A 24,400-nucleotide genomic window follows, 5' to 3' on the forward strand; every position below is an offset into this window, starting at 1 on the left:
TATACCGTGAAAATTCTGCAAAATTTAGGCCATTGCACCTACTACCGGAACGAGGGCTTTGCCAAATTTGGCTCGCGCCTTCCAACTCACCTCCCGGAAAAGAACGACGCTGCACCATTCCCGTCCACAAATTCTGCCCTCGTCGCTGTAGAAGTATCCCCAACAAATTCGGCCACCCTTTACCCCGCGGATCGGCTCGAGGGTGCCCCCCTCACTCTCGCGTCGATCCCGCGATGGGCCTCTTCACGTCTGCCGCGAAGAGATGCAACGGCAAGATGCTCCTCCGCGGCGCGTGCGCGTGCTGCTGCTCCTGTTCGTCCGTGTCGTGTGGTCTCCATGTCAAGGAAGAGGCGTCGACGTCCGCGCCGGATAAGAAGAAGAAGAGGTGGAGGAAGAGGAGGTTCTGGAGAAAGAAGAAGAAGGCCAAGAAGGAGGGCAGCGACGACAGCGAGCTCAGGAAGCCTAATGAGAACGACCTCGCAGACCTCGTGAACAACATTTCGGCAAAGTCGGGTAAGATCGATGATCAATTTTTGCAGGTGGCAAACGTTAATTTCTGTCATTGACACACCGGCGGCCGGGATGGCGCAGACGTTTGCAAGAACGTGAATGCAGCCGAGGAGATCCTACGGGGCAGCAACCAAAACATGCCCAGCAGGGCGCTGACGTTCAGTCAGCTGGGCGCCGCGACCAACGAGTTCAGCGAGAACAACCTGCTCGGAGAAGGTGGCTTTGGAAGGGTGTACAAAGGCCGCCTCGAGGACACCAAAGAGGTAGCAATAACCAATTAACCAATGAAACAAACAATCCTTCGATCGATCAATGAAACAAAAAACATACTAATGTAGCATGTGTTTGTGTGTTGCCAAATGAACGATGTGTACGTGCGTAGGTTATTGCCGTGAAGCAGCTGGACAAGGACGGTTTCCAGGGCAACCGCGAGTTCCTCGTCGAGGTGCTGATGCTCAGCCTCCTGCACCACCCGAACCTCGTCAAACTCCTCGGCTACTGCACAGATTCCGACCAACGAATCCTGGTCTACGAGTACATGCCCAAGGGCTCATTGGAGGATCATCTCCTCGGTACACAAACAGCTCTCATCACATTTTAATCCCGCCAGTCTCCTACGCCGCGCGGTCGATTACTTCGCGTTCTCATTCATTCGCCGTTGATCGATTCATGGTTCGCACGTGCAGATCTGCCTCCGAACTGGAAGCCTTTGCCGTGGCACACGCGGATGCAGATCGCAGTGGGCGCGGCGAAGGGCATCGAGTACCTGCACGAGGTGGCCAACCCGCCGGTGATCTACCGCGACCTCAAGGCGTCCAACATCCTCCTGGACAGGAACTTCAACGCCAAGCTCTCCGACTTCGGGCTCGCCAAGCTTGGACCCATCGGCGACGAGAGCCACGTTAGCACCAGGGTCATGGGCACGTACGGCTACTGCGCCCCCGAGTACGCCATGACCGGTAAGCTCACCAAGATGTCCGACATCTACAGCTTCGGCGTCGTTCTGCTGGAGCTCGTCACCGGCCGCCGCGCCATCGACACCGCGAGGCCGTCGGAGGAGCAAGTCCTTGTCCAGTGGGTGAGTTAGTGTCCTCAAGCAATGGAACATCTGTCACTACTGCCAGCCTCTGTTTCACAAGAACGCGCATTTACCGTGTGCTACGTTTCCTCTATGCACGTACAGGCGGCGCCACTGCTCAGAGACAAGAAGAGGTTCGTGAGGCTGGCCGATCCATTGCTGGGCAAGAGGTACCCTGTGAAGGGGCTGTACCAAGCGCTCGCGGTTGCATCCATGTGCCTGCAGGAGGACGCCGGCAGCAGGCCGGTGATCAGCGACGTGGTCGCGGCGCTCTCGTTTCTTGCCGACCCGAAATATTATCCTCCGGAAGGCACGGAAGCTGCGCAGAAGGGAACAGAAGAAAGCAAACCGAAGGAGAAGAAGACAGAAAAAGATAGTAGCAGTCCTCCCATGGTTTCTGAGATTAGACCGGCAGACGATGAAATCAAGCAGAGATGACCATAGAGGAATGGCTACCTGCTCTCTTTGATCTTCTTTTGTAATGTAAACCACATAGGCAGGATGTAACATCAACAAGTTTTCTTGGTTGATGCTGAGTTTCAGCAGCAACGCAGGTCAAAGTTGAGCTGACTAACTGTGGATGCTACTCATTAATGACACAAATAATAATACTGCTAGTTATCTTAGCTTAAAGACAAATCGAACCTCATATATCTTATTAACAAGGATAAGTGATATTGAGCTGCATGCACCAACTAGTTCACCCAAAAATCTGAGTTGATAGGAAAAATTGGAGACAATTCACTTATACTTGATATTATGATTTTTATAGTCCTTGCACATGGTCACTAGCTTCAGGAACAGTAGAGAATTGTCAATTTAATTCAGTGGAGCTAGCAGCCTGAACTTTCCGGAGAATATGAACTCGCCCCCTTTTTTCAGTGACCCCGATCTCTAGCCATTGACGATTATCAATTGTCAACTGCCCACGCCAACGTTGTAATGTCGGCAAGTCCCCTTTTAGCTGACTATTTCACATTTGTTATGTTTACGAAGCAACGCTGTGTGTGTCGGCTGCTGAGAGGACTTTGGACCTCCACCTTACGAAGCAGAAACGGATCAATGCATTTGGCCTCTCTCTTCCGCTGATTTCATTTCAGGTCACCATGAGACTATGAGGCAAATGTTTGACCAGAAAATATATGAAATAACCTGTTGACGAGTAAGCTGTAGAAGTATGCTCAGTCACTGGGAGTTCATCCAGAAGACATTGATCATACAAAAAGGTGTGATAAGCTTAATAATTTGTTTATACTCTAGATTACAGGAATACAGTTACAGGCGAGACTTCACTGTGACATAAAAGGATTAACATGTACACGGATTAGGACTGTACAACAGTCAAATACATCTGGAACATATGACTGCATACAGGAAATGAGAAGAGTTTATTAAGAACAACATAGGCACTTGAGCATGAACAGCGGAGAGACAAAAGAACACTGACATTAATGGAATGTAGACACTAACCACATAAGTATTATGTTTTTTTTTTCCTTTTGATTTCTCAAACCTACAAAAGTACAGTGAGAAATATGCGTTTCATATAACTTTCAGGGCTTCCACAACAAATTAAACTTGCAATTTCTTAAATTGCAAATAGGATGTGTCATTCAGCCCATATTTTCATGATTGGGGCTATCTGACGGCATGCATGCTAAATAGATGAAGAACTGAATAAAATGCCCCAACTCCCAATATAAGCGTTTTCCTACTTTGGCAGGATGCATTGTTCAATCGCCATCGTGGAGGCTTAGAAATCAAAATCCCACAACAACACTGTCGATTTTTATTTTTATTTTTTGCGTCACTCCTATTTTCTCAAATGGGCAGGCTGAGCAGCCAAAGGTAGAGAATATTATATTCTGAACAATAAGCATGCCAGAACAAACAAGGCAAGAGAGGTGTTGTTCTGTTCATAGGACTATAAACCATACAATTCAAATAAACTCATGGTTTGCTGCAAGCGACACACTAAATCAAGTTCCTGAAAAAGATTTTAAAAGTAGTACTTCAGGAACAGCACTGAACCATTTGTGTGGACTATGGAGCAATTTGTTCTAAGATGTTCCCTTCTTTTTCATATTGCGAATCATACTAGCTCCTAACATCTCCAGAGCAATAGGTCCTTTTGCTGTTTGGACCTCAAGAGGGTGACAGCGATTCTGTTTTGCTTATTCGTAAAAAGCTTCCCAGCTTCCAGTTGGTACTGCAGGTGAGGGTGCCCTGCATATTGCAGACTTTCAGAACCCGAGCTACGAAACAGCAATTCAGGAGTACTAAACCCTCAAATCCTCACGGCCCAGTGCCTGCCACCCTGCTGCACTCACGCTCGCCCGCGCCTCTGAGATTAGCCGCCGCATCGTTTTACCCCGTCTCCTCTAACTAAGGATCCGTTTATTTGGGTTTTTATTTTATCTTTTCTGAAAAACTATGTTTTTAGTTTTTTTAAAAAACTGCTTTTAGATTTTAACTATTAGATTTTATAATATTTTTTCTTCTCAATATACTACTTCTCAGAAAAGCTACTATCAGCTAGTTTTTTAGCTTCTAGTTTATTTTCTCAGAAATAGATTTCTGACTTCTTCAGAAATTATTTTTCAGCAAACCTGTTTATTTAGACTTCTGGATTCTAGGCTTCTGACAGAAACAAAAGCTAGAAGCAATCTGAAACAAACAGACTCGAAAACTTAAAGGTGTTTTGCATAGCCCAACTCCAAACTCCACTATGAATTTGGACGTAACTCTTCTAAACACTTCAGCTTCATCAATTTTTGAAGAGTAAATTTTGTAAAACTACAGATATTTTGATAAAATTATCGTAAAATTGCAAATTTCGTATAAATTTTATCGTAAAACTACAGATCATTGGTAAAATTATCATAAAACTACAAATTTAAGCAACAATTTCATACAACTACAAATTTAATGTTAATTTTATCGTAAAACTACATATTCTAGATGAGTAGTTTCCAGCCTCGTTACCATGACGATCAGACCCCACTTGCAGTCTCACAGGAGCTGTCAACTGATGAAATGGATCGTCCAAAAATTCATAAAACTACAGATACTTTGACAAAATTATCATAAAATTACAGATATAAGCAATAGTTTTACAAAACTACAAATTTAACGCCGACGACTAGGCCTCGCTTGCAGTCACATGAACTCCCGGACGATCCGTTTCATGAGCTGTAACTGCTATGAGATTGCAAGTGGGGCCTAGTCGTCATGCTAATGGGGCTGGGAACAACTCCTCTAAAATCTGTAATTTTGTGATAAAATCAGTACTAAATCTGTAGTTTTGTGAAATTGATGCTTAAATTTGTAGTTTCGCGATAATTTTTGCCAAAGATCTGTAGTATTGCGATAAAATTAATATTAAATCTGTAGTTTTATGAAACATATGCTCAAATCTATAGTTTTGCCATATTCTTGTTAAAATATTTGTAATTTTACGAAATTTACTCATTTTCAAAGCATCTAACTCCATATAGCAAATCGGGTTATAATTTATTTTGGTGGAGCAACAAAAGAGGTGCTTCACAAAAGCCTTTTTCCAACATCCTTGTAGAGTTAGAGTAAAATTATCCATAACTGCTATTAGAGTAATACCCCTTCGTGCTCGAGTCTACCCTAAAATGAAAAATGCCCCCACCGGTGACTCACGTAAAAGTTTTTTTATACTAGTATTTTAATGAAAAAAATGCAAAATAAAGTTAACAATAGTAAATTGCAAAAACATGTGTTATTGGCACTCCGAGTACTGACATCCTATGTGATACACACATGGCTATGAGAAAAGGGACATATCAGCACTTGGAGTGTTGATAAAACCTGTTGGCACTTGATGTACCGATAGATCCCACTCTATAAGTTAATAGAGATGCTAATAGGTCCCACTCTACAGGCTAACGGGAGTACCGACATACCTCCGCGCATAACTAATTGCTTCCGTGGTGTCAAGCTGGCCACGTATCAGCATTCAAAGTGTCAACAAGGGTCTAATCGATATTTCAAATACCGAGAGTGCCTAGTGAGTATTCGGAGTGCTGACAGACAACTATTTTATAATTTTCCTTTTTAAACTTTATTTTAATAATTTTTTTTATTAAAATACTATTATTAAAAAATCTGCGGTAAAAAGGGCTATAAGAGAAGGGGGCAAAAGGTCATTTATCGAGAGGCTGACAAGTGGGGCCTACAACAGAAGAGAGTCAAATGAGCTTTCGCTCACAGTAGTGTTCCACCACTCACCATCCTAAACCCTAAACCCGCCGCTACCATGGCCGCCGCCGTTCGCCTCCTCCTGCGCCGCCGCCTCTCTACGGCCACGGCCACCGCTCCGGCCCCCACCCCGGGCTCCATACTCAACCCGTCCTCCCCGAGCACACCCCTCACCTCGCGGCAGAAGACCCGCCTCGCCATATCCCTCCTCAAGTCCTCCCCCCCGCCGCCGCCCGACCAGATCCTCTCCATCTGCCGCGCCGCTGCGCTTTCCCCGGACACTCACATCGACCGCGTCGCCCTGTCTCTCGCCGCATCGAAGCTCTCCTCCGCCCCGGACTCCCTTCGCGAACTCGCTTCCACCGTTCTCACGCCCCGCTACGCTCCCCACGCCATCGCGCTCTTCGGCCAGGCCGGCCTCCTTCCCGACGCCATCTCCACCTTCCAGTCGTCCCCCTCCACCCGCTCCCTCAACGCCCTCCTCTTCGCATGCATCGTCTCCGGCAACCACACTGAGGCCGCCCGCATCTTCCAGACCTTCCCGGACGCACATGGCGTCAAGCCCAACACCGAGACCTTCAACGCCATTATCAAATCCTTCGCCGAGTTCGGCACCATAAGGTCCTTCTATTCGGTGTTCGACGAAATGTGCAAGAAGGGCGTGAAGCCCAACGCCACCACGTTTACCACCGCGCTCGCTGGTTTCTACAAGGAGGAGCGGTTCGATGACATAGGGAAGGTGATAGAGCTCATGAAGAAGCATGCATGTGGTGAGTCGCTGACAGTGTACAATGTTAGGGTGCAGAGTTTGTGCAAACTCGGTCGGAGTGGTGAGGCAAAGGCATTAGTGAACGAGATGGTGAAGAAGGGCACAAAGCCAAGTTGGGTGACTTACAACCATTTGATATATGGATTCTGTAAGGAGGGGGATTTGGAGGAAGCAAAGCGGTTATACAAAGAGATGGGGCGGAAGGGGCTTGTTGGGGATAGTAATTTCTATTTTACGCTCATTCACTACCTTTGTCAGGGTGGCGATTTTGATTCTGCCCTTGGAGTATACAATGAGATAGCAGCTAGGAATTGGGTGCCATGCTTCTCGACCATGAAGATGCTTGTGAATGGGCTTGCTGGCAGCTCAAGGATCGATGAGGCAAAGGGGATTATTGAGAAGATGAAGGAGAAGTTCCCTGATAAAACTGATGGGTGGAAGGAGGTAGAGGAGGCATTGCCTCAATAGAGTACAGATCGACCATCTTGCAGGTATTCTTTTGCCGCTGCAAGCCTGCAATACATAGGTTACATGAGTTTAGGTGGATGATTTATTGTGCTTTGTTTTGGTAATTCGAAGTGAATAATGCCAATGGCTGGATATCCTGTTTGTCTTTTTAAAATCTACCATGTGTTTACTATATTCTGTTCATCCATTGGGTGAAATGCTGGCAGTTACATGCTATCGTATTTCTGGGATGATTTGCTATGTAAATTCTAGTTCAAGTGATGCCAAAGCGATGTTTTTTCTATGCGATTCATGCATATCACCAGTTCTGTGAGATATATGTTATTTTCTTGTATGAATGTATATAAAAATAATGTTTGAACTGCACTATCCATATATCTTGGTCTGACCGTCTGAGACTGCAAGGAATGAAGAGAGAGCTCCACTCCGTTCATGTTTCAATGTCTAGGATATAACTTGATACTTGTTACTGGCATGTTGAGTCCATGATGTAACCATTTTGTGGTTATAACTCACAGTAACATTTAACATTTACTTAATATTTGTGTCTATTAGGAAGAATCTTGTATCATTCAGTTTTGTGTATATTAGAGTGTGTCATCGACTTATCAAAGGGGGGATTGGAAAAGTTTATTTGTGTTGAGAGCTGAAAGGCTAAATGAAAATGTGTAGTCATACACTCTTGTTTCTACTGTAGAATCCATAGTTGATAATAATGATAATTTGGTATTGTTCAAGTGTAACTTTCTTAAATGAACTTTATAATTTCAATTATAGTAGATAATATGGTAATAGTTTATGGAGTAGATTTTTTTGTTCCTGAAGGCATCAAATTTTGAATAGAAGACAGAGATAAAAAAAACTGGATGTCATAGATTTCTCTAATATTATCATTCATGCATAGAATGAATCTTGAACCAAATTGACTAGGTTAAGTTTTTATCAGGACTTCAGAATTTGAATTTTTCAGAAACAAAATTGTGGCCGTTTCCTTTGTGATCCGGTGGCTAGACCTCTCGAAGGAGATGTGGTCGTTTCTACGACCAGTGTTGTGGCGCGTTGGATGTAGAAGCTGTTGGACCACAACTGGCTAGGACCAGGCCATACTCAGTGGAGTTCCACCTCTCCGACGCGCTCTTGGAGGAGCTTGGTGTCTCTGTGCACGATTACCAGGTGGTCAAACACCGTTTGGAAGACTTCCTCATTGTCTTTAGCAATCGTCGGAAGCGAGATGAGGTTGTTTCTTTGCGCGGTCTAGTGTACTGCGGGAGAAACTTCCGCTTCGCCAATTGGACTGAGCGGAGGTATGTGGAGGGCACCCACTTCAACTTCCATGTTCCCATGAGGATTGAGGTTCTACCGGCCCATTGCTTCTTCGAGGAGATCACCGCTCAGATCATCGGCAAGCGCAGCGCCATCCAGTATGTGGAGGAGCACTCATGCAGAAGGGAGAGAACCAGGACTTACGACCCCTTGGTGTGGTGCAAGAACCCAAGTTAGATTCCAATAATTGTTTGGCTCACCGTCCTGGAGGGCGACCGGGAGTTGCCTTCGATCGACAATCCACTTCTTCAGGTGGAAATCCGCTATGATGAGCCATCTGGGCCCAAGAGGGGACATACCTACCAGTGCTTCATCCATTTGGAGATGGTTCACGACTTGGCTTTCCTCACTGATAATCCTCTGAGGGGGTCGGGCAACGAGAGGCGTTGGGAGTGCATTCTGGAATGGAGCTACGGCATGCCAGATGGTGGCATGGTCGCTTCACTTGCCCCACCACCAAGGTTGTGCTGCAGTGACAATGGGCCAAGGCGGGGCTGTGAGGATGATGCGGATGAAGATCAAAACAGGCGGGGTGCGCGGAGGCACCGTATTCGTTCCCTCTGGTCCCGATTGTTTAGGCCATGTTGGGATTCGAGGGATTTCATCAGGGGGCATGTTGACCGAGGCTACTAGGGGCGTCGCTAGGACGACTATGGTCATCGTCGACATGGGTCCCTATCCCCAGATGCAGTCTGATCTACAATCGGCAAAAACAAGAGGGGGGGGGGGGCGCCAAGAGGACTACTTCCCGAAAAGTTTGCTTCGCTTGTCCCATCGCGTCATACCTGGCCTATGGAACAGGTGAACAGAAGAGGAACAAACCCTCTCAGATGCTGGATGATTTGGTTTTGATTGGGCAGATGGAGCGCGTCTTAGTCAAGAGTTTTAACCCCATGCTAGTATGAGTGTCCTTTGTCTATGGTTGCAGGATTGATGAAGCTGCACCCGAACATCGACAGCAACATGACGACCACACCAACCGTCGATCCGGTCTAGGCGGCTCTAGAGACGGTTGCGATGCCAAGCTGTTCTCCACTGGAATGTGCAAGTCCACAGGTCGGTGGCCGCGGCAACAACTCAAGATTAGTCGAGCTCCCTTCTCTACAAGATATGCAAGATCTAGTCACCAATCCGACAAATGAGGTACAAGAGACGGATGCCTTCATCCCCCAAGTAACTAGGCCTCTTGATTTACCGCTTATTGCCCAGCTTCCTTGCTCGCCAAAACCACCAATGGCTCGCATAAAAAATTCCACAAATAGTTCGCTTAGTCCAGTCAGAAGTAGTGAGCGCTTAAAACCAAAAATCATCTCAAGCAAATCTACTTTGCAGCTGGCCAGCGAGGTACTCGCTATGAAGTTGGGCGTCAAATCGTCGAGTGTTTCTGACAACCAAACTTTGGTTAATTCTTATGTGCAGAAATTTGAACAACCACTGGGAGAACCAACCATGTTGGCCATTGTTGCTCTGGTCAACAACGATGATCGTGGTAAGAAGAAGTCACTGAACAAGAGGGTGGCTACAACAGCCATATGGGGACAACAGAGGCATAGCTTTTCACCCTGTGTGCAAGTAGTCTGTTCATGTTTTTGAATGGGTTCCCACTATTTTTGGGTGTCGGTCATGTACTATTTTCAGTTCAGTAGTCTCGTAGTCATCAGGAAGCATATTGGTCCAGGGACGTCGAACATTGCCATGGCTACATCGGTGTCACCTTTCAAGTCGGTTTGCTCTTTGGAGCCTTGGTGTCTTCTTTGCATTTGGCACGACATCAATCAGATTCCAGCTAGAATCAGTTCCGCCTAAAGTGGTTGTGTTCATTGTTGAAGTGTTCCTATGCTCTTCGGTTACCTTTTGTCTGGCCAGTTTGCTCTAGTCACCATGTGCTGTTGGTCCATGTTGTGGTCTGTTTGTTACAGTCACAGAGTGCTATTGATCCATGTCGCAGACAAACTGTAAGTTTCTTTGTTAGAATGTCCACGGCTTAAACGCCTTGGTGAGAAGAGTGAGCGTGCGCCTAACAGTGGAAAGTTGTTGCGCCAGGATCATTTATCTTCAGGAAACCAAGATTGCATCTTGGTCTGTGAACTCGATCATTGAACTTTGGGTCCCTGCTTTGCACAAAACTATGCGTGCTTGCCGTCTCAGGGAACTACCGGGGGAATTCTACTTGCTTTTTCATACTCCTTTTTCTCAATCTCTGACATTCGAACCACCCCTAATACGGTTTCAGCCACGATTACCATGCTGAATGATAAGACTACCTGGTCCTTGACTGGGGTCTATGGTCCCCAACAGGATGCAGATAAGCTGACCTTCCTACAGGAAATTCAGGAGCTCAAGCAGCATATGAACCCTTGTTGGATGATTTGAGATGATTTTAATTTGATTTACAAAATGGAGGACAAAAACAACACGCGTGCTAATAGAACTATGACGAGGAGCTTCCGAGAAGCACTAGACAACCTGCAATTACACGAGATGAAGCTCAATGGTAGGAAGTTCACATGATCGAATAAGCAGCAGAATGCGATGCTTACTAGGATTGATCGTTGCTTCTACACGTCTGATTTGGAGTTGTTCCCGAACACCTATATGGAGGCTTTATCTTCCAATGGTTCAGACCACTATCTGTTATTCATTCTGGGAGATCATGTCAAAAAGGGTTTCTGGTGCTGCAGCTTGTGTGGGATCCTGATTCCTTGCAGGTGGGGGTGAAAGGGAGGAGAGGCGTTGCAGGATGGAGGGAATGGAGGGGAAAGCTCGGTCGGGTGGTGAACGGTGATGACTGGGGTGAATGGGGAAATTCTGGGGTGTCGCTGTGATGTGCTTGTGCTACGGTTGAGTGTATTTGTGCAGATGGGTAGAAAAGGATGCAGAGGAGGAAACTCGGCCAGGAAGGCGACCGGTGCATGGTTGTGGCAGGCGACCGAAGGAAGGGGAACAAAGAGCGAGAGAGGGAGCCAGAGTGAGGTGGAGGAGGATGCTTATCGAAAGCCAAAGCGAACATAGAAGGGAAACTTCTTGCTCGGGGAGGAAAATGGCGGCTGTTGTGGGGGGAGTGAGCTCAAGCTCCATCGGATTTCTCGTGTGTGCCTACGAGCCCAGCTACAGTTTCTAATCCCACGTTCTGTCTCAATGGCTAGGTGGGATATGGTGCAAAATATAGAGATGATGGTGGGGTCTACTGTTGGTGACACGTAGAAAGAAATATAGAGAATTAGGTATAGGGAATTATGCGGGATATGGTGAAGTCTATTGGAGATGAGGATGATTTAGGAAGTGAATATTATTGATAAGGCTCACTATATAGAGATATAGGAAGTGAATTTTAGAGTGACTCTTAGAAATACTCTTATTTAAACCATTATAAAGATATAAAAAATTAATTTTAAAGAGACTCTTAAAAATACTCCTATTTGAGCAAGGCCTCGATACGGGGGCCAAAACTTTCCCCAAAGCGTGGAAGTCGTATTTGATCGCGAGGTCCACTAACTGAACTTGTACTAGTTTTCATGAGCCAGAAATGAATCATCAAATCCGATAAAAAAAATGATTTATCGAACTTGGCAGCTTTTGGGTAGTTGCAACACGTGCTGCCAGCCTACCACACACACTGGAAACCACGCAAGTTGACCCGTGGGATTCAAAACGCAACTCAGGAATTGGGCTTTACAGATTCTTTTCCTACAGCTGAAATTAATTGACCTGAAAATTCCCCTACAACAGGTATGTACACGTCTGAGAATTTGATAAATACGCTGATTACCACCAAACAAGATGAAAAAACAACGGTGAAAACGAAGAAGACATGGAGAAGTGGCAACTTAATAACTGAACCACCAACTCTGTGTGTCATGACTCGACGGCCTCAGGAATGCTTTGCAGCGCGGGCTTCCAGTGCCAATGCGCCTCCCCGTGGTGGTGCACCTCCCCGGAGTTCATGATGTCCGCCAGCAGCTGCTGCGTCGCCCGCCGGCTCCCCCCCCCCCTCCCGTGGCCGTCGGCCTTCTTCTCCACCAGCTCCTGCAGCTGCCTCCTGGCCATCCTGATCATCACCTCCACTACTCCCACGACGCCTCCTCCTCCCACTCGTCGTCGTCGGACCACGACTCCCCTGCGTGCTGCCACGCGCCACAGTTCCCCATCTAATCTCTGCGCTGCTCTTACTTTATCCTTGCCTTCAGCTAGCCCTAGCTCTTTCTTCTTAGACAAAAGGAACACTTCCATGCTTTTATAGAAAGCAAAACACCAGTTATAAAATATACTGTGGTTAACAGTTGACAAAAAAGAACAAAAGATGAGCTAGCACAACAATCCCAGGCTCAAAACACGCTAACCTATTACATGATCATTACATCAGAGCAAGAGCTTGAAGATGGTTGAAATTTTACCAGCCAGCATAGCACCCTTGCTACAATTTGATCAATCAACTCCTTGTCATACGGCTTTAGAAGGATCTTCCACTTCTGTAAGTAAGATATACCAGTATAAGCAACGTCTATAGGCTTATTAGAAAATACTTTTTGGATAGCCATATTGTTCCTAGTGCTCCAGAGAGCCCAAGCTAAATCTGCAAACAAAAAAAGACCTAATTTGAATTGGACTACAAAAATGTCAGAAATCCAATCCTGAAGCAATTCGTCAATTGACATAGGCTAACCCCTCCAGCCAAAAATATCAGCTAAAGCACTCCACAAAAACCGCGCCAACACACAGTTGAAAAAGATATGATTGGTAGTCTCAATCGCTCCACAAAGAACACATCATTCGCTTCCATGCCAATGCCTTTTTTTTCAGTTGACGACCAGATTGAATACGATCCTGAAACAATTGCCAAAGGAAGATTCTAATTTTCAAAGGCAGACAACATTTCCAAATCTGGATAGCCTCTCTATGTTGCATACCCCCGGTAACCAAAAAATTATATAGCGATTTGGTAGAGAATTTCTTATTTGGAGATAGAGCCCATTCCACACCGTCCATCTCGCCCGTGAGATGAACTTCATGGAGTAAAAGTTGCTAAGAATTCCAATCCTGCAATTCCAGTTCGCCAAAACTCCTTCTAAAGTCTATGTTCCAACCTCCTTCAACACAATCCGCCACCCTGACAGGAGGGTTAGAACATACCTCATACAACCGGGGAAATTAAATTCTCAAAGGAGTGTGGCCCAACCATACATCATTCCAAAACTGAGTCAGCCTACCATTTCCAACTTTATGAATGGCACCCCATTTGAAAAGATGCTTAATTTTATGTAATCCTCTCAAAAATTGTGATCCTCTAACAGCAGAAGATCTGAAAAAGTCCCCCTCAGGCATATATTTGGCTTTTAGGAGTCTACACCAGTCCTCATCCCCATTATTATACATTTTCCAGATCCATTTGGTAATCAGACAAGCATTGAAAATTTTTGTGTCGACAATACCAAGACCTCCTTGGTCTTTAGGTCGACAAACTGCAGACCACTTCACCATATGAAATTTAAAATTTTCAGAGGCCCCTCTCCATAAAAACTGGGATCTTATAGCGTCCATGCTTTTGTGAATGCTAGAAGGGAGAATGTAAAAACCCATGGTATATGTCGGTAGAGAACTTAACGAGGAATTAGTAAGGATCAGTCTTCCTCATGAAGAAAGATACTTACCTTTCCAAAGATTAAGTCTATTCCTAAGTTTATCCACCACCCCTCCAAACATCCTTCCACCCAAAACATGATTATCAATTGGAATGCCTAAATATTTCAGAGGCAAACATCCCAACTTGCAATTAAGCATATTAGCAATTCTATGTTGTCTCTCATCCTCTATCCCAAATACATAAGCTTCACTCTTATGATAGTTAATTTTCAAGCCTGATAACCATTCAAAGCAGTACAGAATAAATTTGAGATGAAGAATTGAGTTGTCATCACCCTCAAACATAAGCACAGTGTCGTCTGCATACTGAATGTGGGTGATGCCCCCTGGCATCAAATGACGCAAAATACCTTTAATAAGGCCCTTATTTTTTGTTTTCTCTAGTAATCCAGCTAGAGAATAAGCCACCAAGTTGAAAAGGAGAGGAGAAAGTGGGTCATCTTGCCTCAAACCTTTAAAGGTCCTAAAATAAGAACTCCTCTGGCCATTGATATTGATACAGACTTTCCCCCCTTGGATAGTCTGCATAGTCCAATTAATCCAATCCTGTGGGAAACCTTTCTCCACCAAGACTTCTTGCACAAAACTCCATCTGACTTTATCATAAGCTTTCTCAAAATCTAACTTCAGAATTACCCCTTCTCTTTTTGATCTCTTAAACTCATGTATAGCCTCATGAAGGATAACCACTCCTTCAAGGATGTTCCTTCCTTGGATAAAAGCAGTTTGACTCTTACTAATGGTTTTCTGGATAACAGAGTTGAGTCTATTGGTCAAGAGCTTAGAGAAAATCTTAAAATCTACATTAAGGAGACAAATAGGCCTATAATGCTTTATACTATTAGCCTCCTTAATCTTTGGCACTAAAGTAATGACACCAAAATTCAGCCTTTGAAGATCCAGCTTATGATTCTGAAAATCAATCACCATTTTCATCAAGTCAGTCTTAATCAGCTCCCAAAACTTCTTGAAGAAGGTAACACTAAACCCATTAGGGTCAGGAGCAAAATCTGACTTCAAGCCAGAAATGGTCGGATCCAGCTCGTCCAAAGAAAAGGGCCTAATGAGGAGCTCCTTTTCCTCCTTAGAAAGCTGATCTGAACCTTTCCAGAAGCCAGCTTGCAGCCTAACCCCCTTATCAGTATCAGGACCAAACAGATCTTTATAAAATCTAGTAATGTGTTCGGCCAATACCGCCTTATCCGAGATGGTGCCAGAATCAGAATCCAAGGAGACAATAGTACATTTTCTGCGTCTTCCATTAGCAACAGCATGAAAGAAAGCCGAATTGGCATCACCCTTGAAAAGCCAAGTCTCATCTCCCCTCTGCTGCCAATAAACTTCCTCCATGGTATATATATTCTCTAACTCTTTTTCAATTTGGGATCTTAGGGACCATTCCTCAGGAGACAACGCTATGGACTCTGCTTTCCTATCTAAAACTTCCAAATGCAACAAGAGCTTTTCTTTTTCTCTTTTATATTGACCCCCCAAATTAGCACTCCAGACTCTCAGAAATTGTCTGGCAGACACTAGGCACCCATGCCAAATATCCAAAGAGTAACTGTTATTACCAAATTTATTTCTAGAATCCTTCCATTTGGTGGACAAAAGTTCCTTAAAGCCATCTTGCAGCAACCATTGCTTCTCAAAAAAGAAATACTTCTGTCTTTGAACTGAATTCTCCCCAGAATCCATTAAAATAGGACAATGGTCTGACCCAAACCTTGTTTTGCTCCATGCAAAACAAAGGGGGGATCTTTGTTCCTAGGTAGTAGAGACAAAGATTCTGTCCAAATTAACCATAACTGGACATCTTTGTTTATTGGATCAGGTATATCTGGAGCCGGTCCTTTTTATTTCCACCAACTGATATAACTCAACAAACATATTGAACTTATTCATTAATCCAAGGTCAATGTTATCAGTATTCTTATCCTCAGAGCATCTAATTAGGTTGAAATCACATCGAACCATCAGAGGCAAAGAACAACACATGCATTTCCTAGATAATTCAATGATAAACTCCCCAAATCTACTATGCTGAGCAGGCCCATACACAACAATTAATTCCCATCGAAAAATGGAGATTATATTCCTCAGCACCATGCTGACAAAGAACTCACCTTGATCCTTATCCTCAACCTCTAGAGTCTCATCTCTCACCCCTAAGATGATCCCCCCAGAGTGCCCCTTGGCAGGAATCCAGTGCCAGCTAAAAAGGGAAGAACCCACCAAATCAACCAAAAATTTAGAGGTAAAATCAACTCTAAGTGTTTCCTGCAGACCCAGAGCATCCAGTTTTTCCTTCATAACCAGATCTCTCACCTGACTTCTCCTACCAGGTTTACCCAGACCTCTAGTATTCCAGAATAGGAACTTCATGACTTCTGCTTTGAAGATTTTCCACCAAATTTCCTTCTACCAGGCCCCTTCCTGTTAGAAGTGTCTGGTGGCAACTCTTTGGATCTGCCTTCATTATTGATCACATTTATCTTCAAACTTGCAAATCATCTTCTGATAATCTTCCCTGCTCTTTTCTTTTTTCTAGATAGCTTTTATATTTCAGCTTCTGCAAGAGTTGCTCTTGCAAGCTCTTCAGCTTTCATAGCCCCTATTTGACTCATTTCACCTTCCACAAGATTAAAGACAACATCTACCTTGCTAGCTACCTCTTCAAGATAAGCATCATCAACAGAATTGAGAATAGCAAAAGAAGAAGCCACATTGAAATTACCTGGGATCTCAAGATTCTTGACTTGGGCTCTTCTTGACGCCTTAGCTTCCATTGTTAAACCTCCCTGGTTTACAATTCTTGCACTCTTTCTGGAGGCCACTGCAATACCCTTCTTCTTCTTATGCTCATACACCTTATTTGCCTTGAGGATAGGGTGTGACCACCCTTGGTCACAAGATTGAGCTTCCACCTATTTTTCCAGGTCTACAACAGGGATATCATCCACAGGAGATGTAGCTCTAGGCAGGTGAATGACGAAGACTTTCAAATAATTCTAATTGGTCCTTCCCCTCTTCTAGATCAGAGGTACACTTTTCCAGACGCACATTAGTTGTGAACCCCCAGGAGTAGTTAACTTAGGCCAATTATCTTTTGGCATGAGATAAGGTCCCTCCAAGTCATGAACAAGGAGCATTTCCTCAGGTATCTCACAGGAAACCTTCCCAGGTTCTGTGATAAGAGTATCAACTTCTCTTTGAGCCTGTTCCTTCAGCTCTATATCCGCATTCTTCCTTACCAACTGGACAATTTCAGATTCAATCATTTCCCTAATTGACAAATCCACACCCTCCATGGGCAGGACCAGGTTATCCACAGTCAAAGTCTTATCCACATGAGGAGTTACGTTATCAATCAAAGGACCTGTTACTCCTACATCCTCCTTCCTAGCTTGAAAAGGGGATTCAGGCATGTCAGAATCCATCAAGGATAAGGAAGAAGAGGAGCCTTGATCGATCCCTTCTTCCACAACCAACCCCTCCACTTCCTTAAGCTCCAGGAGCCTATTACCTCCCAATTCAGAACTAGCAAAGGTTTTTTTCCCAACAGAGTGGGAACTAGTCTGTCCCTGGCCAGGTTTCCCTCCCTTGTGTTTCTCATGCCCCTTAAATCTGCAACTATCCTTTCCATCATCATCATCATCCATCAAGTCCTCCCCATCCTCTCTTGAATCATCATCCTCAGGATTATTAGGAGGAGGTGGGGAAAGAGCTTTCACCTTATAAACTTCAGAGACAAATCTAATCTCAAAGCCAATTTTGTTAGAAAAGACTTCAACAAAACCCTTCAGTTTGGTTGGATCTCTGCATTTCAACTTAACCCTCACAGGGCTAGCCCTTAACAGACTAATTGAGTCAACTTCTATTGGCTCCCCTGCCAAAGAAGCCACTTCTTTCACAATCTCCTCCTCTCTGGCAATAGCAGGAATCCCATAAATTTTTACCCAGGTAGTTTGGAGGATGGAAGAAGCCTCAGGATCAATATTTGACTTATTAATCTTCACTTTAAATCCATATAAACTCATATCCAAGCTAGAAAGCTTTGAGAAGGTATCTAAAGAGTTTTTGTTAGGAAACAACACCATGAATTCCTTATCAGATAATTTCTTGACTTGCCAATCCCATTTGGCTTCAATCAAGTTCCTCATCTCCTCCTCCACTTTCTTCTCATTTGCCTCACCTTCCAAGATCTGCACCACCCCAACAGTTTTCTCATAAAACTGTTTATCCTCAGGTATGTTAATGCAATAGAACCCCTGATCCGGCATGGCAAACCCAAACATTTTCATCATCCCTCCTTTAGCCTTCCTTCCACTACATTCAGCCGTCATATGGCCTGACTGCTTGCACTTATAGCAAACTGGCTCATTCTGGCAATTAAGCTGGTGGTGACCAAACAAATTACAACGAAAGCATTTCACCTTAGACAAATCCGACCCAGACTCCTCCAGCGCCTTGTTACCTCTTTGAGTCTCCAGACGCTTCTCCAAAAGGTTTCGCATATCTTGTTGTGGACGCCTGTCTTGAATACCACCACGATTCTACAAGCTGTTGGGTCCCCTCTGCATAACTCTTCCCCCCTGGCTGGATCTACAAGGCGCCCCCAATGGGCGGCCTCCAGATCTGAAACAGCTCATTCCACTTGCTCATACCCATGCGCACCCTCGCGCTGCCTGGATCTCCAACTTGCTTCTCGTTCCGAGCACCACCGCCTTTGTGAAGCTTAGATCTCAGATCCCTTTCGTACCTCTCATCGGAAAGGAGGTCATCGTCTTCCATCCAGTTGTCATCGGACTTCCGCTTCCCTCACGGTTGCTGTCGGAGGATGAACTCCTGTCGCAGGGATCCCGAGAGACCCCTTTTTAGAGATTCGGCCGGGGGATGATCCTGGATAAGCTTGTCTGGGAAATAAGCGGGAACAGAAATAAATGCAATGGCTGGTGGGAGATGATCGCCCTAGTGCGAGAAAGATGGGTGCCCCGGGGTTTAGACAGGTTCGGGCCGCGCGGAGGCGTAACACCCTACTCATGTGTGTGTGTTATATCTCTTCTTGAAGGGAATTCTTCAAGGATGTATTTGTTACAGGGGTGAGCTACCTACAGAGAGCTTGAGGCTCTCGTGTTTAGCTTGGCTTTTGCTTGTTTGTGATGTTCTTCGCCTTTTTATCTGGGCTTCCTTGCCTTGTTTTTCTTGTTTTTTCGTCTATCTCCCGAGGGCTCTCTATCCTTTCCTTTTATAGGCGCGCCGACCTTGACTTATCCAGAATAGGAAAGAGGGGGCGCAAATACCAAGGTGCCACGGAGAAAGGCGTCATCATTCCGTCTTGGCGAAGTGACAGAGGCGGTGGAAAAATGCGGCGCGCATCCGACCACCCGCCACTGTGGATGCCCTCCGGCGCCATTAAGGGGGCCCACCGGGCAGCCTCAGAGGTGCCCGGTGCGCCCACCCTGTCTTGTTCTTCTGCCAGGGCAGGGTGGCAGGCGGAGCGCTTCGATTCTGGCAACGTTATCCCGATGCATCCAGATGAAATGGGACGGGACCCGTGCATTTAATGGACCCACGCCCCCCTGCCAGTGCATGGTGGGGTCTAACACTGGGGCGTGGGCAGCTGAGAATGTCAGGATGTCAGGATGTCAGGCCGCGCGTGCCTATTAAATGCGGCATTGGGCCCTTGACTGGCTGACACCCCGACGATAGGACCCTTTGAGTCGTCGGACGATCTTGCGCGAACCTTCGGGGAACCGAGTCCTCGGGGGCTGCCACGTGCAGCCCCGAGCACTCTCTCCCGAGCACTTGGGTGAGACCTTCGGGGAACCGAGTCCTCGAGGGCTGCCACGTGCAGCCCCGAGCACTCTCTCCCGAGCACTTGGATGAGACTTTCGGGGAACCGAGTCCTCGGGGGCTGCCACGTGCAGCCCCGAGCACTCTCTCCCGAGCACTTGGATGAGACCTTCGGGGAACCGAGTCCTCGGGGGCTGCCACGTGCAGCCCCGAGCACTCTCTCCCGAGCACTTGGGTGAGATCTTCGGGGAACTGAGTCCTCGGGGGCTGCCACGTGCAGCCCCGAGCACTCTCTCCCGAGCACTTGGATGAGCACTTCCTTCCCGGTATTTGGACTCTGCGGATCATCGAGGAACCGGGGTGCTCGGGAACCTAGAGGCTACGGCCCCGAGCACCTTCCCCCGGGACTTAATTTTCTTCTTCTCCTGCAGGGTGGACCCCGCGGGATGGTGACATGTGGCGGACGGCCGGTCCGGTCTCGGGACTCAGGGACCCCTGGTTCCTAATACACCGACAGTTGCCCGTCCAGATCTCGCACCATGTCCCTCACCACATGCGCGAAGGAGCGATCAAGCACTCGATGCGGCTGCCTTCTCCGAACCCGCCTCGCCGTTGCCCCAAATCGCCTCACCTCTTCTCTCGTTGCTGGAAAACCTAGCTCACCTTCCTCGGATAGTTCGCAATGCTTCGAGACCCAGACCCATGGTGATAACGGAGGCTTCCACGAGTGGGCGAAAATTTCCTTGTGAGTAAGGCCCACACATGGGAAAGGCCCATTCAGAGGCCCTTGAGTGGGAGGCCCGTCCAACTGATTTTCATCCACCTCAGGACGAGCTTGACCCGCCTCCCATGGCGGTTTCGGCTCACCCAAGCGAGGGAAATCCACCCGTGTGGGAATTCCTCTATCTTCCGAAGGAATACCCGCTAACGAAGCTTCTAAATCCCGTGCTGCCACCTCCAGATCCCTGAGCTCCTGCAAATCAGGTTGAGCACCGAAAAAGGCTTGTTTGATTTCTCTCGCTTGTCGGAGACGCCATTCCTCTCGATTCCGTTCTTCGAGCTTCAGTATCCCTCGTGAGGCCGGAGCTCGCCCGTCGACAACAAGCACCTTCTTCCCCAATCCATGCAGGCCAGTTGGCCTATGAAAACTCCACCCATCCCTCCCCTAGGAGGCATGGACAAACCCTAAACGCGGGCCAGAGGGCGGCACCATTTCTTAGGATCTGCGAGGTTTTAGCTCTTTGCTTCTCAGAAGGCGACAATAGATTACCTAAAAAAAAGGCGAGAATAGATTTGCCTCGCTAAATCACGTTTCCAACATCCTACTCCGTGCGACGTGGCGCGTGACTCGGACTCGGGGTGCCGCGGTTAGCCGGTGACGCGCTGACTGGGTTGCTGCAGGGAATTTTTTATTTTTATATTTCAAAAATAAAAAAATGTAAAATTAAGTGTCCATTTGAAAAATTAAAAAATAAGCTATCGTCGCCCGTGTTGTCCTTCCAACCGGCTGACAGGTTAAAAAAGCATCATATTTATTACTCTTAAAATTCAAAACACTATAAAAATAATTATAAAAATTTCTGAAAAATATGTTGTAGAGTATACTATGATCTAAATCTAAAAACAATTAGACAAAAACATGATATGTACAATAAGAAACAAAAAAGACAAATTTATAATAAAATTTGTCTTTTTTCTTATTGTAAAAGTAATTGTTTGAGTTTAGTTTTTAGAAAGATAGATTATAACATCCTCTATAACATACTTTTTAAAAAATTTATGACTATTTCGATAGTGTTTTGAATTTTGAGAGCAATAAAATGCAATTTATTTATTTATTTTTTAACACGTTGCTCGTTGTAAGGATGTCATTTTTTTTTAAGATATCACCTGTTGGAAGAACTCATTGGTATCGTTCCTTCAACAGGTGATAATAGTATGTTTTTATTTTTTTCGTCTAGTTTGCAATTTTTTATTTTTGAAATATAAAATAAATAAACTGTTTCTGTGGTTATAGACGACGGTTTCTGTGTTGATTTTGGGCGGTGGGGCCGGCCTGGTGTGAATGGGCTCTTGAACGAATCTTCGGTGGCTTCAAGGGCCTACTGGCTCGCGCGACTTTGATTAATGTGGTTAATCCACGGTTAATTCTTCTGCGATGGGTTAACCCACGTGTTAAGTTGAGGGTTTCCGTGAGAAGTAACAGAGGTTGGAATGATAGGGAACTCCTGCTTAGATATGGACCGTGTGGAGTCCAACTTTTTCTTTGCGACCAGTACAGATTAATAATTGGTCATTTTGTCCAATCGAATGCATGGACAGAGAACACTCAGATTTGTACACCATCGTTCTAAGTTCAACTGGTACGTTAGCCGTCCTTCGTGGTTATAGACGACGGTTTCTGTGTTGATGTGCAATCGTGCACACACCTTTGGCGTACGTGCTCATGTATCCACAGCTCCCCACCAATGCTTTCTGCAACGACTGACTCATGTTCCCCTGCATGCATCCATTGAGCCATGGCGCCATTGCCTAAAAGCAAAATTTCAGCATGAAAATTCATATAAGTGACAGCACTACATTCCGTGCTTGTCCTCGATATTCAAATTCAACATCTTGAAATATCCCATAGGACATCTCTATTTTTTTTTCAAAAGTCATTAAAGTTTCTGTGAGCTACAAGGTGATCGATTATATTAGAAGAATAGAGTTGATCTACTAAATTTTTTTAAAAGTAAAAACCGGTGCAGGACAACAATAGTTCGAGCGTGGATATTTTTCACCTACTCTCGGAATGTGCCTTACCCTGTTACCCCAATTATTCCACGATGGATTCTTCTTCAACGATACTGTTCCGTATTTTCACCTCCGGCAATGACCGGTGCAGCGCTGGAACAAACGTGTCCATGTACTGGATCGATCTCAAGTTGACGCAGTCTTTTGATCTTCTGATCATGCATAGCGATCAGCAAAGCACGTACGGCTCATGTACATCCCGTGCAGTGGGAAACATTGGTCGTTGGGACAAATAACCATCGATCTCCATAGCATGGACTAATTCAATGCTTATAGTCGCCGTTCGCAGCAAATGAGCGCTATACAGTACTGGTAAGTGTCCATTTTCGCAACAGTTCCCTTTGACGGAAGTTTTAGATGGATCTGAAATTCTAGGTTAGCATATAGCGCCTGCACTGACCACCACTTTGAATTCAGTGAAATTATATAAAGTTGGGAACCAGTCATCCAGTGTTATTTCCTAGTACTTCCTGTTCTTCGTTTCTAGCTGCCATTTCGTTGTCTAACTGCAGTTCTGTGCAGTGGTGACTGCCCATGAATAGTAGAATCAAACAAAAGAGAAACAGAATATTTGAAGTTCGCCAGAGGTAAGAAGAGTTTCAGTAATTGCTCTCTATCAGCATTTTCATTCTGTAATCCTGTACATCTGTGTTATCGAAAACAAAAATCTCAGAAAGAATCGCTAAAACCTGTATCTTCCTAGAGCAGCTCGGCACACACAGAACTAATCATGTACAGAATAATCTGTACATCCTCCGGCCAAAAAGCCCAAAACTTTTGAGCCGTCATGACTCCTCGGCAGCTTCCGGTATGCTCTGCAAGGACGGCCTCCAATGCCCCCTCATCATCTCCTCCGGCGGCTGGTAGCACACCCTGCCGGAGGTCATCAGCTCAGCCAGCACCTTCTCCACCTGCCGCACCTTGCCGTCCCGGCCGCCGGCCTTCTCCAGCAGCTCCTGCAGCTGCCGCTTCGTCACCCTGATCTTCACTTCCACCCGCTCCATCTTCTCGACGGCGGCCGTCCCCTTGCCCTCCGCCACCTCCCACTCGCCGTCGTCCACCCACGACGCCTCCCGCTGCAGCTTGAGACAGTTCCCCATGCGCGCTTGCGAGCTGTTTTATGTGCCTCCCTTGTGATTAAGCCCAATCTTTGGTTTCTAACCAGTGCTCGTTGTTTGCTTTCGCCTTGATTTCTTCGCGAGATGATTGGCAGATCGGTGACGAAGAGCTTATTTATACGTGGTTGAAGGGTGTGTGGTTACTGCGACGTGCCAACTTGGACGGGCTGGAGGCGGGGAAAGGAGACCGAGTCGCGGAGGCTGCCGCTTCCACTTTCCATCTGGCCACGTGGACGACCCGGGGCCCGGTCGCTTGCTAGTGCGGGCGGTGGGATGGAGGAGCTGGGCCACTGGACGGCCGCGATTGGGTGGGGGACGGCGTGACGGAGGTGGGAAACTGGTGCGGTGGAGCGAATCTTCAAGCGTTTTTCCACGCGGAGCGCTGCGGAAAGCTGCGGGTGTGAACGCGCCTTTCCCTGGGGATCTTCCACAGGGGGCAAAATCGGAAAGCTTCAGCTGCCGTGTCCGCAGTCATGTCTGCCCGATGCCTACTTCTAAATTGTAGCACTTCGTTGAACACTTCACGAAGATCATGCGAATAGTGTTCTTTGTCTCTCTCTCTCTCTTTTTGGAAGGGGAGGGATTTCATTCATGTATTATATCTCCATTTTATATTCACCTTCATACAACAACTAAAAATTGCAAAAAAAAGACATCCAGGGTCTTTTTGCAATA

At 45.9% G+C, this 24,400-nt stretch overlaps 2 protein-coding genes and 1 pseudogene across 5 annotated transcripts; 1 reads left to right on the top strand and 2 right to left on the bottom strand.

Moving 5' to 3' along the window:
* Positions 1-218: 218 nt before the first annotated feature.
* Positions 219-9,295, top strand: LOC133908908 (probable serine/threonine-protein kinase PBL23). Of its 4 annotated transcripts, XM_062351127.1 has the most exons (6): positions 618-773; positions 893-1,082; positions 1,197-1,588; positions 1,694-1,866; positions 5,909-7,075; positions 7,999-9,295. In XM_062351127.1, the coding sequence occupies exons 1-5, from the start codon at positions 648-650 to the stop codon at positions 7,050-7,052; spliced, it is 2,025 nt and encodes a 674-aa protein (XP_062207111.1). In that variant the 5' UTR covers positions 618-647; the 3' UTR covers positions 7,053-7,075; positions 7,999-9,295. The 4 variants fall into 4 exon arrangements, with proteins under 4 accessions (XP_062207113.1, XP_062207112.1, XP_062207111.1 ...); XM_062351129.1 differs by lacking the exons at positions 5,909-7,075; positions 7,999-9,295 and adding an exon at positions 219-513 and having other exon boundaries at positions 592-773; positions 1,694-2,071; XM_062351128.1 differs by lacking the exons at positions 5,909-7,075; positions 7,999-9,295 and adding an exon at positions 234-513 and having other exon boundaries at positions 616-773; positions 1,694-2,071.
* Positions 9,296-12,230: 2,935 nt separating this feature from the next.
* Positions 12,231-12,523, bottom strand: LOC133910122 (uncharacterized; annotated as a pseudogene).
* A 10,681-nt stretch (positions 12,524-23,204) lies between these two features.
* On the bottom strand, positions 23,205-23,841 carry LOC133910123 (uncharacterized). The gene has a single exon (XM_062352640.1). The coding sequence runs from the start codon at positions 23,705-23,707 to the stop codon at positions 23,393-23,395; it is 315 nt and encodes a 104-aa protein (XP_062208624.1). The 5' UTR covers positions 23,708-23,841; the 3' UTR covers positions 23,205-23,392.
* Between the last annotated feature and the right edge of the window lie 559 nt (positions 23,842-24,400).

The sequence above is a fragment of the Phragmites australis genome, chromosome 2 (genome assembly GCF_958298935.1).
Source record: "Phragmites australis chromosome 2, lpPhrAust1.1, whole genome shotgun sequence".
Lineage (NCBI taxonomy): Eukaryota > Viridiplantae > Streptophyta > Magnoliopsida > Poales > Poaceae > Phragmites > Phragmites australis.